Here is a 13,535-nt window from a genome sequence, read left to right on the forward strand (position 1 = left end):
GATTTTTTTTTTCAGATGATGATATGTTCAGTTTTCCTGACTATCACTAAAATTTTCCATTTATTGCCAAACATTATGAATATTTATTAGTTTTTATTTTCTTAAAATTAGAATGTACCTTTAGAGTCTCTGTAATGTTCAGCCACTCTCCTTCCAGTGGTGAGGGTTCCCACCAGTCTGGCAACAGTGAAGACCGCACCCCCTCAGCCATGGCCCGGGCCGTCACGGTGCACGTGGACACCAACAGGGTCATGTACTTTGCTTAATGTGCCCTGGGTCTAGTCCTCCTGAGGTTCACTGCCCTGGTGCAAGTCTCCCGGACGCTCCAGCAGATCTACTCGTCGATGGCCGTCGTCGTGTCAGCGTCGTAGACTGACAGTTATTACCCAGTTGGTTTTTCCGACTTAATCTTTCACAAAGATGGAAATAGTATTTGTGATTAATGTTGGGGCTAACATTGTGATATTTTGGGAAAATGTTTTTTGTTAGAAATCTCAGACTTATTAATATTATTCCCGTTCTGTTTTTATACATTTCAGAAAATAGTTGTAGGGATGAAAACATCTTTGAAGTGTTTGAAAATTAACGTTAGTGGCATTCCTTGAATATGTGTGGAGGTTGCTAAGGCCAGGTGTACTCCAGAATATTGTAGAGAGGGACTTTTTCCAATAGGTTACAGTGTTATGTGAGTTCTAGAGATTCACGCATTAGAATTTTGTACCAGACCCATGTACCTGCAGGAAACGTGTAGAGAAAGTCCCTGGCCTGCTCTGCCTCTTTCCAGGGGCTTTTCGTAATTGAGGCAAATAAGTTTTTCTCCATTTCATCATCAGCATTAATACATGCATTTCTGACATCGAGTGATTTGAGGAAATGTGAAGCTGTAGCATTCTTTATGACTTACTTCATGAGGTGTTCACCACCTCCTTGGTGAAGGGATGCCCCAGATGACCTTGGTAGCAGTGAGGTTCCTCTGGGGACTGCTGCCCAGGTCCCCGGGACTTGTACTGTTCTTGTCTCAACAATTGCTGGTCTACGTGTGTTTTTGTGGTGGAATGAAGCTGGGTAATCCAAAGCCACTATTACATGGACATTGTAATTAAGGTAATAACTTTTGCAGTCACATTTTTTACTGCCATTTTTTATTTCATTATTTATAGAGGGTAACCTTGTACCTTGATGTGAGGCTGGTGCTCTCCCTGCCCAGGCCATGGGGTGAATACTGTTTACACCCCTAAAATTGACTACAGCAACAATGCTCTTCACTTTTTTTCTTGATTGATCAATGGTGGATTGAAGTGCAAATGTTTGTAGTCTGCAACTGCCTGTTACACAGCAATATTGACCCTCTGGTGCAGGTGTGGGTGCACCCTCCTCACGTGTGTGGTTTGCGAATATATGTGTGCCTGTTTGTGTGTGTGTCTGTGTGTATGTATGTGAGTGTGTGTATGTGTATGTGTGTATTTCCTAGTCTCAGGCCAGCCCTATTGAATATTGAGACAGGATTGCTTGACATTTTATTTGTGACTTTGCATAACTTAAATTGTGATATAGTTGTCATGCAGATATGAAGATTTTCTCTAGTACTGGCCTGATACCAGAACATGCATAATGCCACAATATTTCATACCACAGTTTTAACAGACAGAGTGGCAGCATGGTTTGGTTGAAGCAACACAGTTTATGAAGAGCAGCCTGGGCTTGGGTGCCATATCACTTTTAATTCTAGCTCATAAAATGCCATCAGGCAGGTGCAGCTACAGTGGAGTATGACAGTCAAGCGGCAACTCTTTCTCTCTCTCACTCCGCCTTGCCTGTGAGCGGAGCATCAGTCTTCCTAAAAGTAGTTACCAAGCACCTAACACTTCTTTGTGTAGAAATTAGTTCAGTGTGAAACCATCGGGTCCATCTCTGAATCGTAATAGTTTTATATTCAACTTCTGGAAACAGTTGCACATCCTTGGATGTTTTGTGAAGTAGGATACACTTGCATGGGAGTCTTTACATCGGTGTATTTATGAACAGAAGACAGTAACGTAGTGCTCGTTCTACCAGATCTGCCATAAAGATTTAGGAAATAGTGCTTGTTGAGTGCAATCAGTAACCAACATTTGTACATGGCATTGCTGACAATTTCTTTCAGTTCTCCCTAATTGTGTTCTGTATAGTTTGCCGGCATCTGAATTGCTAGACGATACACAAGAACAATATCTTTTGTCAAGAGATTAGTCAATAACCAAGAGGCATATCCTTTTAACTTTTGACCTTGAGGTAGAGTCCTAACAGGGAGCACCACATGGGGCTGCATCAATCTCCCAGGCATGCCCTAGGGAGTCCCTGTGTTCATTCTAAATATTTCGTCCAGGTGTTTGGGGCTTCAGGTTGTCTTGTTAGCTGTTTTTATCATTTTCAATTAGTCATGATAACATGACGTGCTGCTTACTAATACTCTTGTGTAGGAGAATGACCACATATCCTTTATTTATCTGGAAGATAGAAATGCTGCCCTTTTTTCACCGTCATCCTCTTATTCCTATGGTTTCTTCATTGATTCATGAAACAAGGTATTCTTACAGTTGGTACTCATGTAGGTGATGCATAAGTTGAGTGTAAGTGCTCCACACATCAAGTTGTACTTCTCTCCTCCACCAGCCATTCTTTCCAGTGATGCCAAGTACTTGACTTGTTTCAATATTATTTTTACAGGCATCCTTTGGTATGTGACTTAAAAATGATGATTGAAATAGTTTCATAATAAACACGCATTTATTTGCAATTATTTGCAAATTGTAATAAAAATAATATGTAAAGAAATAATACAAAATGAATTATAAATTGTAGAAAGAAATGGCCAAAACAATTTTTAAGCTAGCCATCACTTGATTCCACAATGTCATGAGAAGGCAGCATGACAGTTCACATTAAAAGCAAAGAAAGAAAGGCAGGCAGTGGCAAGCTGATGCGTGGCGTGTGTTCCGATGTGTAGGGGGGGTCAGGGAGCAGCACTCGGCGCCGGTGTGAGGGTTAGTTGTAGGTGAGGCGGCCCTGTGTGTGTGTCCAGGCACCGCTGTGTGGCTGAGTGATCACATGATGCACCGCTAGTCACAGACAGATCCTATAATTGATTGTAGGGGATCATTTATAGACTTTTGGAAAGGAAAGTTCAAGTTCGGATAAGTGATTGATCATTTAGCAGTGGATGCCTGTATTATTATTATTATTATTATGAAAGTCATACCCCTGTTGCTGTGAATGACAACCCCTAATTGACATTATGTAAACTGGGCTAGAGGTGGCCTCTCCATTAGTACTTAAAAAGGTGAGAGCAGCTTCCCTTTTCTAGAAAGTCTTATACTGAGAAATGTGTTGCTATTACATGAGTATTTACGTAATTTACCTAGAATGTGTATACCTGCACTCTATTCATTGGCTACAAAGAACACGTTGCTTTGTGTGACAAAGTGGCGTGTTCCACATAAAGTAGGATGTAATAATATATCATGCTCCTCTTTGTAAAGAAGATCATACAGATAACACTGATGTTTTAAAAATATAATTGCAACAACTGCAATACCCATTAAATTTTCCCCTATGTTGGAAGCTCCTACTATATGGCTGGTGACTTCTTCGCAATTTGTCATAAATTTTTGTCAGTCGTAGCATCATATGATCTTCCCTCATTTTGGAGAAAGCTAATTGTATAATTAATTTATATTTTTATTTTTGGGCTCAACCAAAGATTGAGAATGCAGATGTATATTACACTTTCACATAGGGATATATTTTAACAGCTTACAAATTACTTGATTAGACTTAGGCATTAATAATGTAGTATAGCATTTATGTAGCTTTAAGGAGTAATCATGGGTGAAACACAAAATGGCTGATGATTGTTGCAAATTAGACAGCTGGTGTCAAGGTTCATTGTTGTCAGAAGGATCACAGTTTCACAGACACGGGCACACCTGTGCACGCACCCATGCACGCACACACAGACACGTTTGATGGCAACAAGAACTACACAAGCATGGAATTTTGAATACTTTTCCCTTTCAGTATAAAGCCTAGATCAGTGCAGTTTGAAGTAATACTTTGTTATGTATGTTTTAGAGTAAAAGCCTAAATCTGCTCTGTTCTGGGAATCTGTCTGCCATGACAAACATTTGATGTGTTTGTTAAAGATGTGATCAGTGTTGAGCATCTCTGGCTGCTAATGCAATGCCATTTTCTCTCGTCGCTTCTTATATGTAGGAGAGCCACACCATGCCCCCATTTATTACCTTGTATGCAGGAACATTTGCATGTAAATATATAAGCAAATACTTACAAATTCATCTTAGTTGTTTGTGCTTCATGTATGCTTATATGTGTATGTATGGATACTGATTCATTTAGGCTTACATAACTTGAATTCTGGTCACCATAAAGGAAAAATTCAGTTTCATTGTTGAAGTTCATTATAAATGAACATGAATTTTTATACATTCCTGCATAAACATATCACTCTGAGAATATACTTTAAGCATATATAAACGACCTGAAGTGGACATTAAAATTGAGGTTTTTAAAAAACAGTTTCATATATGTCCTAGTCATTAGGTTCATGCTAGGGTTTGGCATATTACCATGTGTGTTGAAGGCATGGTTCTAGGACACAGTTGGAGGACAGTAACTGATTATTTCAATGCAAAGTAGGTTATAGTAGCCATGTGGTGAATCATCTTGACAAACATTCAGTCAATACTTAAACATTTCCCCTTTACAAAACTATTTGGCAAGTTGAAACTTTTCCCCCAGCAGGAATATATTCACCCTTAGCTTTCTTTCTGAATGAGCTATAGTTTTTTCTTTAATTTCTTTACAAAAATCTGTTTCTTAATCACCTATCTGCCTCTATATATATGTCACATGATCAACTCTCATCCTCTACACCTGCTTAAATCATTCCAGTGATACTGTACCCCCACCCTCTTGTATAGCCACCACCACTATTTTTGTTGAAAGGATTATTAACTTGTCCACTTTGCTTCACATTCCATATCCTCATTGAACTGTCATGTGTTGGGTTGGGACCAGATTAATATTGTAGGTCCTGTTTCATCCTAACACCATACATAACACTTAACATCCTTGCCAGTCCACACACCACGTCTCTTTATTTTGCAGCAGTACTATACCTTAAGGCTCTTAAGTCTACATACCTTGCTTTCTCTGCCCTCTGCTCCTCAAAGGGAAAAATTGTACATGTATTGATTGATGATTGTTTTAATTCATAGTTCATGGTCAAGAATTGGTGCTGTCTATATCCTGCAAAAAGCCCAGCACACATGTTTTGTTGTTACAGAGGATGGTGGAAAAGAAGTTTGTGAATCTCGTTTTGTTCAAAGAGACTAACTCATCATAGCTACTTGATGCTAGAGAGTTATTACTCAATTTAACTCAGATTAACTGAACTCAGAATACTCAAGTGGTCTATCTAAACAAAAAGCTGTCTCACCTCAAGTTTCCAATTGAATTATAAAATAAGTTGAAGGAACCTTACCGTGACCTTTTTCCATGTTCTTATCATGTGACCCAAGAATTCAACGAGTGTTTTAGTATGGTATTCCACTCGCTTTCAGTTACTGTTATCAGTGCATACATACATCATATATATTCATGCATGGACAGTCCTGAACAAGTACTTGAAACCAGCCTTTAGTGCTCAATCATGGTAAGTTAAGTCTTGCAAATCTGTAAGCACAAGGATAATTTGTCTTAAGCTAATTCTTACCATTATCATTTGCCTTTTTTTCCAGTTAATTTATATGGTGATTATGAGGCTGTCTGATCCACTTGTCCTGTGTGTTCACAATAAATGCAAGCTGGACAGTGCTCATGGACCTGGTTGAGTTTTGGCAAACATATCATTCATTTTGTGCGGGGTAACACTTTGTTTGTAGTGTTAGTAGATTATATATTTGTAGATTTGTTAGTGTTGTGTGTATTAGTCATGCCTAACTTGATACTAGAAAAGATGAAATCTAGCCGTAAATATGTAATTAGATGTCGTAATCCTTGATAAAAAGTGTCTGTTGTAAATTCATGCTTAGATAGTTTTTATACAGATATTGAGCTCACCACAGTAATCTTGAGTGTATGTTTTCTCAGGCTTAGGATAAAATTGGTTTCATTATTTTATGATATATGAAATGTAACAACTACAGAGATTTGATAGGCAATGCTTACTCAGCAATGTTCAGATCTGGTATGGGTTCATAACTGATGGACCACATATATGAAACTGGCATGTATCATTTGTATCACCTTATCTATGAACTTCATGGTTAATTAAAAGCCTTCAGTTTAACCACTTGCCAGATTGGAGTCAAATAGGAGAAGAATTTTGTTTTTCAATAGTCACTATAAATTTAGCCAACACTATAGTGAAACCAAATTGTCGAGTCCGTTTTGGCGTTGGCTCCCGCGGGTCCACTTCTCTCTGCTCTGCCACACAGGCCCAACACCTATTTTTTCCTCTCTTATGTTACCTATAGCTTACATGTGAGAGAAAGAGATAGGCGTTAGAACTGTGTGGCACAGCAGAGGGGAGGAAAGGACCAGTGGGAGCCTATGCCAGACTGGCCTCGACATATTTGGAAGACTATAGATGGCCTAACGTGTTATTACTGCTGTGAGAATCAGGAAAACTTGGTTATTTGAAATAGTGAAAAGAAAGCAATTAATATAAGAAACATTTAAGGTCGTGATAGCACACACAGATAATAGCAAGCCAGGAAGAGACAAGTTGGGGGTTGGGGGAAAGCAGTACGTCGTCCACTGTAATGACCATATTTTGTCAACTTCAATAATCAGGATGTAATTCTTGCCCACCATTGATACGTCAGTTTCATCTGTCAGTTTCATCTTGACGCAAGTGCAGATTCTGAAGATTTTGTTAAGAGTATTCTTGAAGGAATGTCTGGCTGAGGTTAGTGGTAAAGTGAAATCCAGAACAGAGAGGGAAGTGTGTCAGGTCAGTGGAGGCCAGTGGTGGGAGGAAGGCTGGTGTGGAGGGGCACAGGTGGAGGTGGGAACAATCAGCTTAGTGACCACTTTCCACCTCCACCTAGTAGTGCTTTCACCCACATCTCTCTCTTTTTCTCTCTCTCTCTCTAACTCTATCTATCTATCTATCTATCTCATGTGATATATATTTGTGTTACATCACAGTTGCTTCTGGACTGAAACTTCAACTTAATTCACCATCACTGGCCTTGGTAGTGAAAGTGGAGGGGGTTGGCTAGACAGCAAGGTCATACGTGAGGGTGCTTGTCACGTGTGTAAGCAGTGTTAGAGAGTGGTGAGAGTAGATGTTGATGGAAGCTTCAGGTCATGCGCTGATGGAAAAAAACTACCTAATGCAGATATGTTGAAAGATTTAATATTTACATGTATTGCCCTTTGTTTAGTACAGGTATTGGGTGACGTGTTTACCCCTGTCTGAGTTGCCATGGGAGGTGTAGACCAGTTGAAAGATGCATCATAATAATCTGCTGTGTACCCCAGAGGTTGCCGAGTCATTGAGAGGCTAGTTTTTATATGGTGTTAGAGGTCAGTTGTCTGTGTGTGCTCTCTTAGGCCAGTGTTTTTTTGTGTAGTCTCATGTGACCCTTTTTGACTTCCAACATTCCTTCAAGACAAAAATGCTGGTTGGATAATTTATGAGAAATTCCCGTTTTTATTTGAAGTGCGTGCTGTGTAATGAACAACTGAGCCAGATAACTGGTTGTGGCATCCTATCCTGACTGGTGGTGCTGGCAACCCCTAGCCATAAACAACTGAAGAGGTGAATTGTCTCCAAGCCTCAGCCCTGCACCTAGTATTTGTGCCATGGAAGACTTGGCTTTTATTTTTATTTTGGTGTTTGCAATCTAATTGGGCATTTGAAATGGTTTTGTAATTAATGTTATCACGGCAGTTTGCAAACAATCTTGATGTATAAATTTAATACTACCATATTATTTACCTGTTTATACCATTGCCTATTGTAATTTTTCCCTTACTAGGCTTTGAAACAGAGCTCAGTGTTGGCTTGTGTGTGTGCGTGTGTGTGTGAGAGAGAGGGGCTGTTTAGACAAAGTTTGCACAAGTTTCAGGCATTGTTTTATTTTGTTATTGCAAACCTTGCATGTGCAAATACTGTCAGCTACTTACTTGCTATCGTATTTTGCAAAGCATAAATGTTTATCTCAGTAGACTTGTTAAGGATTGCTTCACTGATTGACAAATACAAAAGCAGCCTATGCCATTTTATCATTTAAAACTGACAAGTAAAACTTTACAAGGAAATGTTGAACTATTGAAATCCAGTCTTGTAGGGAAATGTTAAAATCTCGCAGTTGTCTATCATGCAGCACCAGGCAGTCACGTAGGTCCACAGCATGTGGTGTTCCCAAGTATCATGTCCTGTGCCCCCTCCCCAACCTTCCACATATCCTGCTACTAATGTACCATATCATAGCCACATGATATCATCTAGACTAGGGAACTCAACAACTCAAGCAATATAACTGGCTAGGAATACATGATCTATAACCAGTTGTCACCCCTTAATTTATGTTCATGGCCTTGATTTGCAGGTCTAACTTTTTTGTGTTTGAAGAAACATGTCTTTACTTTGAAGTGGTGGTCTTTGCTACAGTGTGTCCTCTGTCTAGTTGATCACAAAGCTGGCAACTGATTCCACCTCGAGGGCACTTATTGCCGGGTATTGTAATTGGCTCCATTACGTGTGTATGTTGGCCGCAGCTTAACTCCCTTGTGTTGGTGTTGGGTGTGTCACGTCAGCCGCCAGTTGGTCTCGAGTGTCAGAGCGAGGGGAAGGAACAGAAGGCTGGCCATAAGCATGATTGTAATTTAATTTTAAAGCAGTGGACACGAGATACTTTCACTCCAAGACATTAATATATTTAACGAAATAACAAAAGAAAAAGTAAGCAAATTCGCAACATTATATTGATTGGATTGAAAAAATGTTTGATCATCTTCAGTGTCACGCCACCCTTGTCTGCAGACGTCCTCACGCATACACACGTTACCCAACACGAGGGGGTCCGCTGCCGCTAACGCTGGGCACTGGACATGATGGTTTGTGAGAACAAGTGTAAATAAACGGTTGTTCATTCAAGATTAGTTTATGTTTCCTGAAGTGTGGCGTCCTTATTGCACTAGCTTTGAAGGGGGCTGCAGAAGGCTACGAAACACTTCATAAGTTTAGAATATTTTACTGGCAAGACTCCAATGAAAAGTACACAAGGAAAAGCAAGCATTTTAGCATCCCCCCCCCCCCCCACACACACACACACCTTCCCCTCTCACCCAACATTTTTCGATCTCATGAGGTCATTAAAGTACACAAACTCCACGTGCACGTTTTTACATCATCGTGCCCCACTTGAAGCTCACAAAAACGAGTAAAAATCCTTAATGCAATACTGACAACACCACATGATCGTCTAGTCTCCGCCTCTCGTCTCTTCACACCTTTATCACCTTGAGGTCCTTGCAGCCGATCTCCGCCGCCAGGGTCTGGATGTGCTCACGGTCCTGCGGCGTCAGGACACGGGTGGACCCCACGACAAGAGCGTCCACGGTGACCCCGCCCTCGCGCAGCCCCGCCACCCACTCGGAGCACCCGTGGCGGTCCAGTTCACTTCGCCGGAGCACCAGCCGCGTGTAGTGTTTCGATAGGGCGCGAACCACGTCACAGGACCACTGAACTAGCTCCAGCGTTATCCTCCAGAGATCCACGGACAGGATCACGGGCCTGCCTTGAAGGGTGAGTGTTGGCAGGGTGTTCGGCTGGGTGTCGGGGGGCAGGTCCAGGTTAAGGTAGAGCATCTGCAGGGCTGTGAGGGACGGGAGCACGGCGTTTAGGGCACCCAGGTCGCTCGGAGTGATGTGGAGGGCAAGCCTTAGCAGTGAACTCGGCAGCGTTTGGATGGCTGGTCCAGTGAGACGCCCCGCGAAGTGCTCCATTTTGCACTGATTCTTTGCATTCGTGAGTGTCTCCAGGAATCTGTCCGAGACATCGTTTTTCTCGGACCAGAAGTGTTGATACAAGTGTAGTGACAGCGTGGTGTCGGTGCAGGCGCAGGCCCCGAGGACTTCCTGCAGGTGTGGGTAATCATCGGGTCTGTGGAGTGTTGTCAGCACGAGGCGTTTAGGTTTCTGCTGCTTGATGAGATTGGCTAACGTTAAGGAAATGGCAAAGTCCTCCACTTCCCACTCGTCTCCCACCTCTTTCATTATTTCTTGGGTTAGCTTTGGCTCCTCCTTCGCTTCTTCGACATACTGCAGCCACTGGGACGTTGTCTTGGCCCCGAGCTCCTTCAAGAGGTCAGCTATTTCCCTTGCTCTTGACCGCAGCTCCCCTGGCGCCAGCACGTCCAGCATTCCCACCAAGTACTTCATCATGACCAGGAGATTGTTTGTTTGTGACTCATCAGGGAGGGGCGGCTGCAGCTTTAGGAACTGTCGTATCCTGGTGGAGGGAGGGGCCACCCTCAGGCGCTGCACGGCGTACCAGGCAGCGTAGTAGAGCAGCGTCAGTGTGCGGGGGAAGGGCACGACGCGGGGCATGGAGCACAGCCCGTTGTCGGGGTCTGTCGAGTAGTTTAAAAATGCTGACATCATGTAGTTTTCGGGGAGTTCCACAGCCCTGCATTTTTCCATCAGTTTCTGAATGTCCTCACCATCCAGTACATACTTGCCCTTCACCAGGCACTGAAGGGCCATGCCGCTGAGCGTCAACAAGTACGTCTGCAGCTTGGAGGTCACGCCGTGCTGCGCGCAGGGCGTCGCTGGGCTTGACCCCATCAGTTTGTGGACGACCTTGTGTATGAGGAGGTCCTCGACGAGCATAACCACCTCCGTGACGGTGATGGAGGCGTTGATCCGCTCCGGGGACAATGTCCAGCACAGGGCAATGAGGCTGAGGATCTCTGGGGACTTGAGGTGCTCCTGCAGGAAGGGACGCTTGGACCGGATCAGTTCCTGCAGCTGCTTGATGTCACTTTCCACGGGCTGAGCGCTGGGCGACCCGCATGACAGTGTTCGTTGTAGCATGGCAGGAACTTTGTCCTCAGGGATGCCTTCAATCTCCAGGAGAAGGACATTTTTGTGAATGTTCAAAATCTTTCGTTTGATGCTGTCTGCTTTATCGCGAGTCACCGTGGCCAAGAATCGCGATGCTGGTGAGACTTTCCTCATAAAGTCAAGGAAGACTGAGAAAGAGGTTTGGTCCAGCTCGTCCATGTCGTCCAATACAAGCAAGAAGTCCAGGGCAAAGAGTGTTCTCTGGAACTCGGCCGACTGGAAGGAGGCCGCCGTCCTGGGGAGCAGAAGGGCAGCCAGGTCCTCCACAGATGCAAATGTCGAGTGGCGGCACTCCAGGAAGAGGACCAAATCAAAGCTGTCCATTTTCACAATTACATTTCCATTAGTCTTCACATCATACAGTAAATACCTCAGTAACGTTGATTTTCCCATCCCACTGATCGCGGAGACGAGAGTCATGTGTGGCTCCGACCCGTCACACTCCGTCGCCTGTAAGATGTCACTGCAGGCGACGAGGCTCTCCTCTGACGAGAGTTGTCTCTGTCTGATGTGTGTCTGCTCCCTCCTCAGCGTGGGCGTGGTAAATAAAGACTCCACGACCACCCGCTGCCCCGACACGAGCCAGGGAGCCACACTGACTTCACACAGGTTATCGTAGGTCTGCGTCAGCTCATATCCTCCCTCCTCCACCAGGCGAAGCTTCCTGGTGGCGAGCACCTCCTTGTTGTACTCGTCCACGGTGGAGAGGGGCACGGGAGACTCCTTGATGGCATCCAGCTGGGTGGTGATTGACCTCTCTAAGGTCTCCACTTTCGCAGGTCCCACGGAGAATACCTCGCCAGCTTTTTTTATGGTTTTGATGAAAAGTTCTTTGAGCGTCCCCAGCTTTTTGTACATTTCCTCTGAGGTCAAGTGTAAAGTCTCATGTGCAACTTCGTTCCTCAGAGCCTTGATGGTGTAGAGTAAGTACTCGAGGGTGTCTGCCTCCGTCACCCATGCCGAGTCGCTTGCGTCCTTCAGGCCACACAACAGCTGCAGGAGTTTGTACATTAGCGTGATGTCATAGGTGGCCACCGGGTCACCCTGGTTGATCCTCTCGCGCTGTGACCCATTGAAGTCCTTTCGAAACTTGGTGGCGTTGTAGTTGGGGAGGCTGAAGAGTGCGTCCCTGATGGAGGCGTAGCTGCCGGTGTAGCCCCAGGAGAAGACGCTTGAGTACACTTGCTGGCCGACCCTAGTGAGGCTGACCGTGTACTTGAGGTGGTGGTGGTCCCGCAGCCTCACCCCGACGCTGCCCATCCTGCCACTCGACCCGCGGGCAGATGAAGGGAATTGATGTTTCTCGGGTTACACACACGCCTCAGAAATGTCACTCGTATCGCGTGTCGCTCTTTAACGATAGATACCAAGAGTTGCTCACGTCAAGGCGAATGATATACAACAGTGTCTGGTTCTGTGCGATCCACATTTTTGCGTCAGTCCACCACACTGAATGCTGTCATTGTGTCCTGCGGGCGTGATGGCAGGCCTGACGCTCTGCTGCCGGGCTTAGGGTGCTACTACACACGACACTCACTGCCCCAACACACGTACACACACCTACCGCTTCACTCTCTAAATCAATTTGTTCTAAGTTCTTCGGCAAGGAGCCACGCCCCAACTCAGCACGAAGGTCGTTGAAAGCAGCCAGATTCCCGTCACAGCAGCTAGTAGTATATTTGACGAAGTATCGGTTGGTGGCACCACAGAGTCTTGGTATTGTAATAAGACTTCCAGATCACCCGCACTGTCCTGTTATGAGCCGGGTGTCAGGGTATGGTGATACAAGTATGAACTCCTTCACCACTGATGCCGCGAAAGTGCACACCCCGCACCTCGCTCGCGTCGTGCCAGTGAGGGAATAGTACAGATGCTTCTGCGGTGACGTGCGCAGCATTAGTAATGGTGCGGCAACAGCAGTCACGAGGGTTGCCAGCTGTGGTGGTGTGTGGGTGCCTCCTTCTCACCTCCTGGCCCGGCTGTCTGCCGCTCAAAGTCTGAGAGGGCCACCCAGTTGTAGCACGCGGTTCAGCTTGGTGGCAGTTTCAGGACAGAAGGGTGTCTGATTAACCATAACAATTGCCAGGAGGAATGTTAAATGATTGCATTGTGCGTTTTGTATCGCTGATTAATAACACCATGCAAAGGTGCCCAACGGAATTAATTTTGGGCTGTTTTTTTTCGCCCCCTGCGGCCTGGAAGCTTTGCCACATAGCAACAGCACTTGCAAACATTTAGTCAAGAGGAATTATAATCAAAGGCGAGTTGGTAACACCCACTCAAAGATGACGTCACCAACTCGTTAATCAGGAACCATATGCGAAACTGACCATAATTCTGCTACATCCCCGTCATGTGTAAGAACCTGGCGACTGTAAGCAAATTCTCGCCTATTC

General features: G+C 44.3%; 2 protein-coding genes across 6 annotated transcripts in view; one reads left to right on the top strand and one right to left on the bottom strand.

The window, feature by feature from the left end:
• LOC127003426 (protein argonaute-2-like) overlaps positions 1-9,169 on the top strand; it is a 24,738-nt gene extending 15,569 nt beyond the window's left edge. For 3 of the 5 annotated variants that reach the window (XM_050870117.1, XM_050870116.1, XM_050870119.1), the window contains one exon: positions 143-9,169. In XM_050870117.1, coding sequence (XP_050726074.1) covers positions 143-266 — 124 coding nt within the window. In that variant the 3' untranslated portion in view covers positions 267-9,169. The remainder of the gene's footprint in view (positions 1-142) is intronic. The other 2 variants (XM_050870118.1, XM_050870120.1) reach the window with 1 other exon arrangement.
• Positions 3,705-13,170, bottom strand: LOC127003425 (uncharacterized). Its single transcript, XM_050870114.1, has one exon. The coding sequence runs from the start codon at positions 12,397-12,399 to the stop codon at positions 9,520-9,522; it is 2,880 nt and encodes a 959-aa protein (XP_050726071.1). The 5' UTR covers positions 12,400-13,170; the 3' UTR covers positions 3,705-9,519.
• Positions 13,171-13,535: the final 365 nt, after the last annotated feature.

Source organism: Eriocheir sinensis, chromosome 25 (assembly GCF_024679095.1).
Source record: "Eriocheir sinensis breed Jianghai 21 chromosome 25, ASM2467909v1, whole genome shotgun sequence".
Classification (NCBI taxonomy): Eukaryota; Metazoa; Arthropoda; class Malacostraca; order Decapoda; family Varunidae; genus Eriocheir; species Eriocheir sinensis.

Bases quoted from the DNA above. Each gene is read 5' to 3' on its own strand.
- LOC127003425 (XM_050870114.1), bottom strand. From the start codon at position 12,399: ATGGGCAGCGTCGGGGTGAGGCTGCGGGACCACCACCACCTCAAGTAC.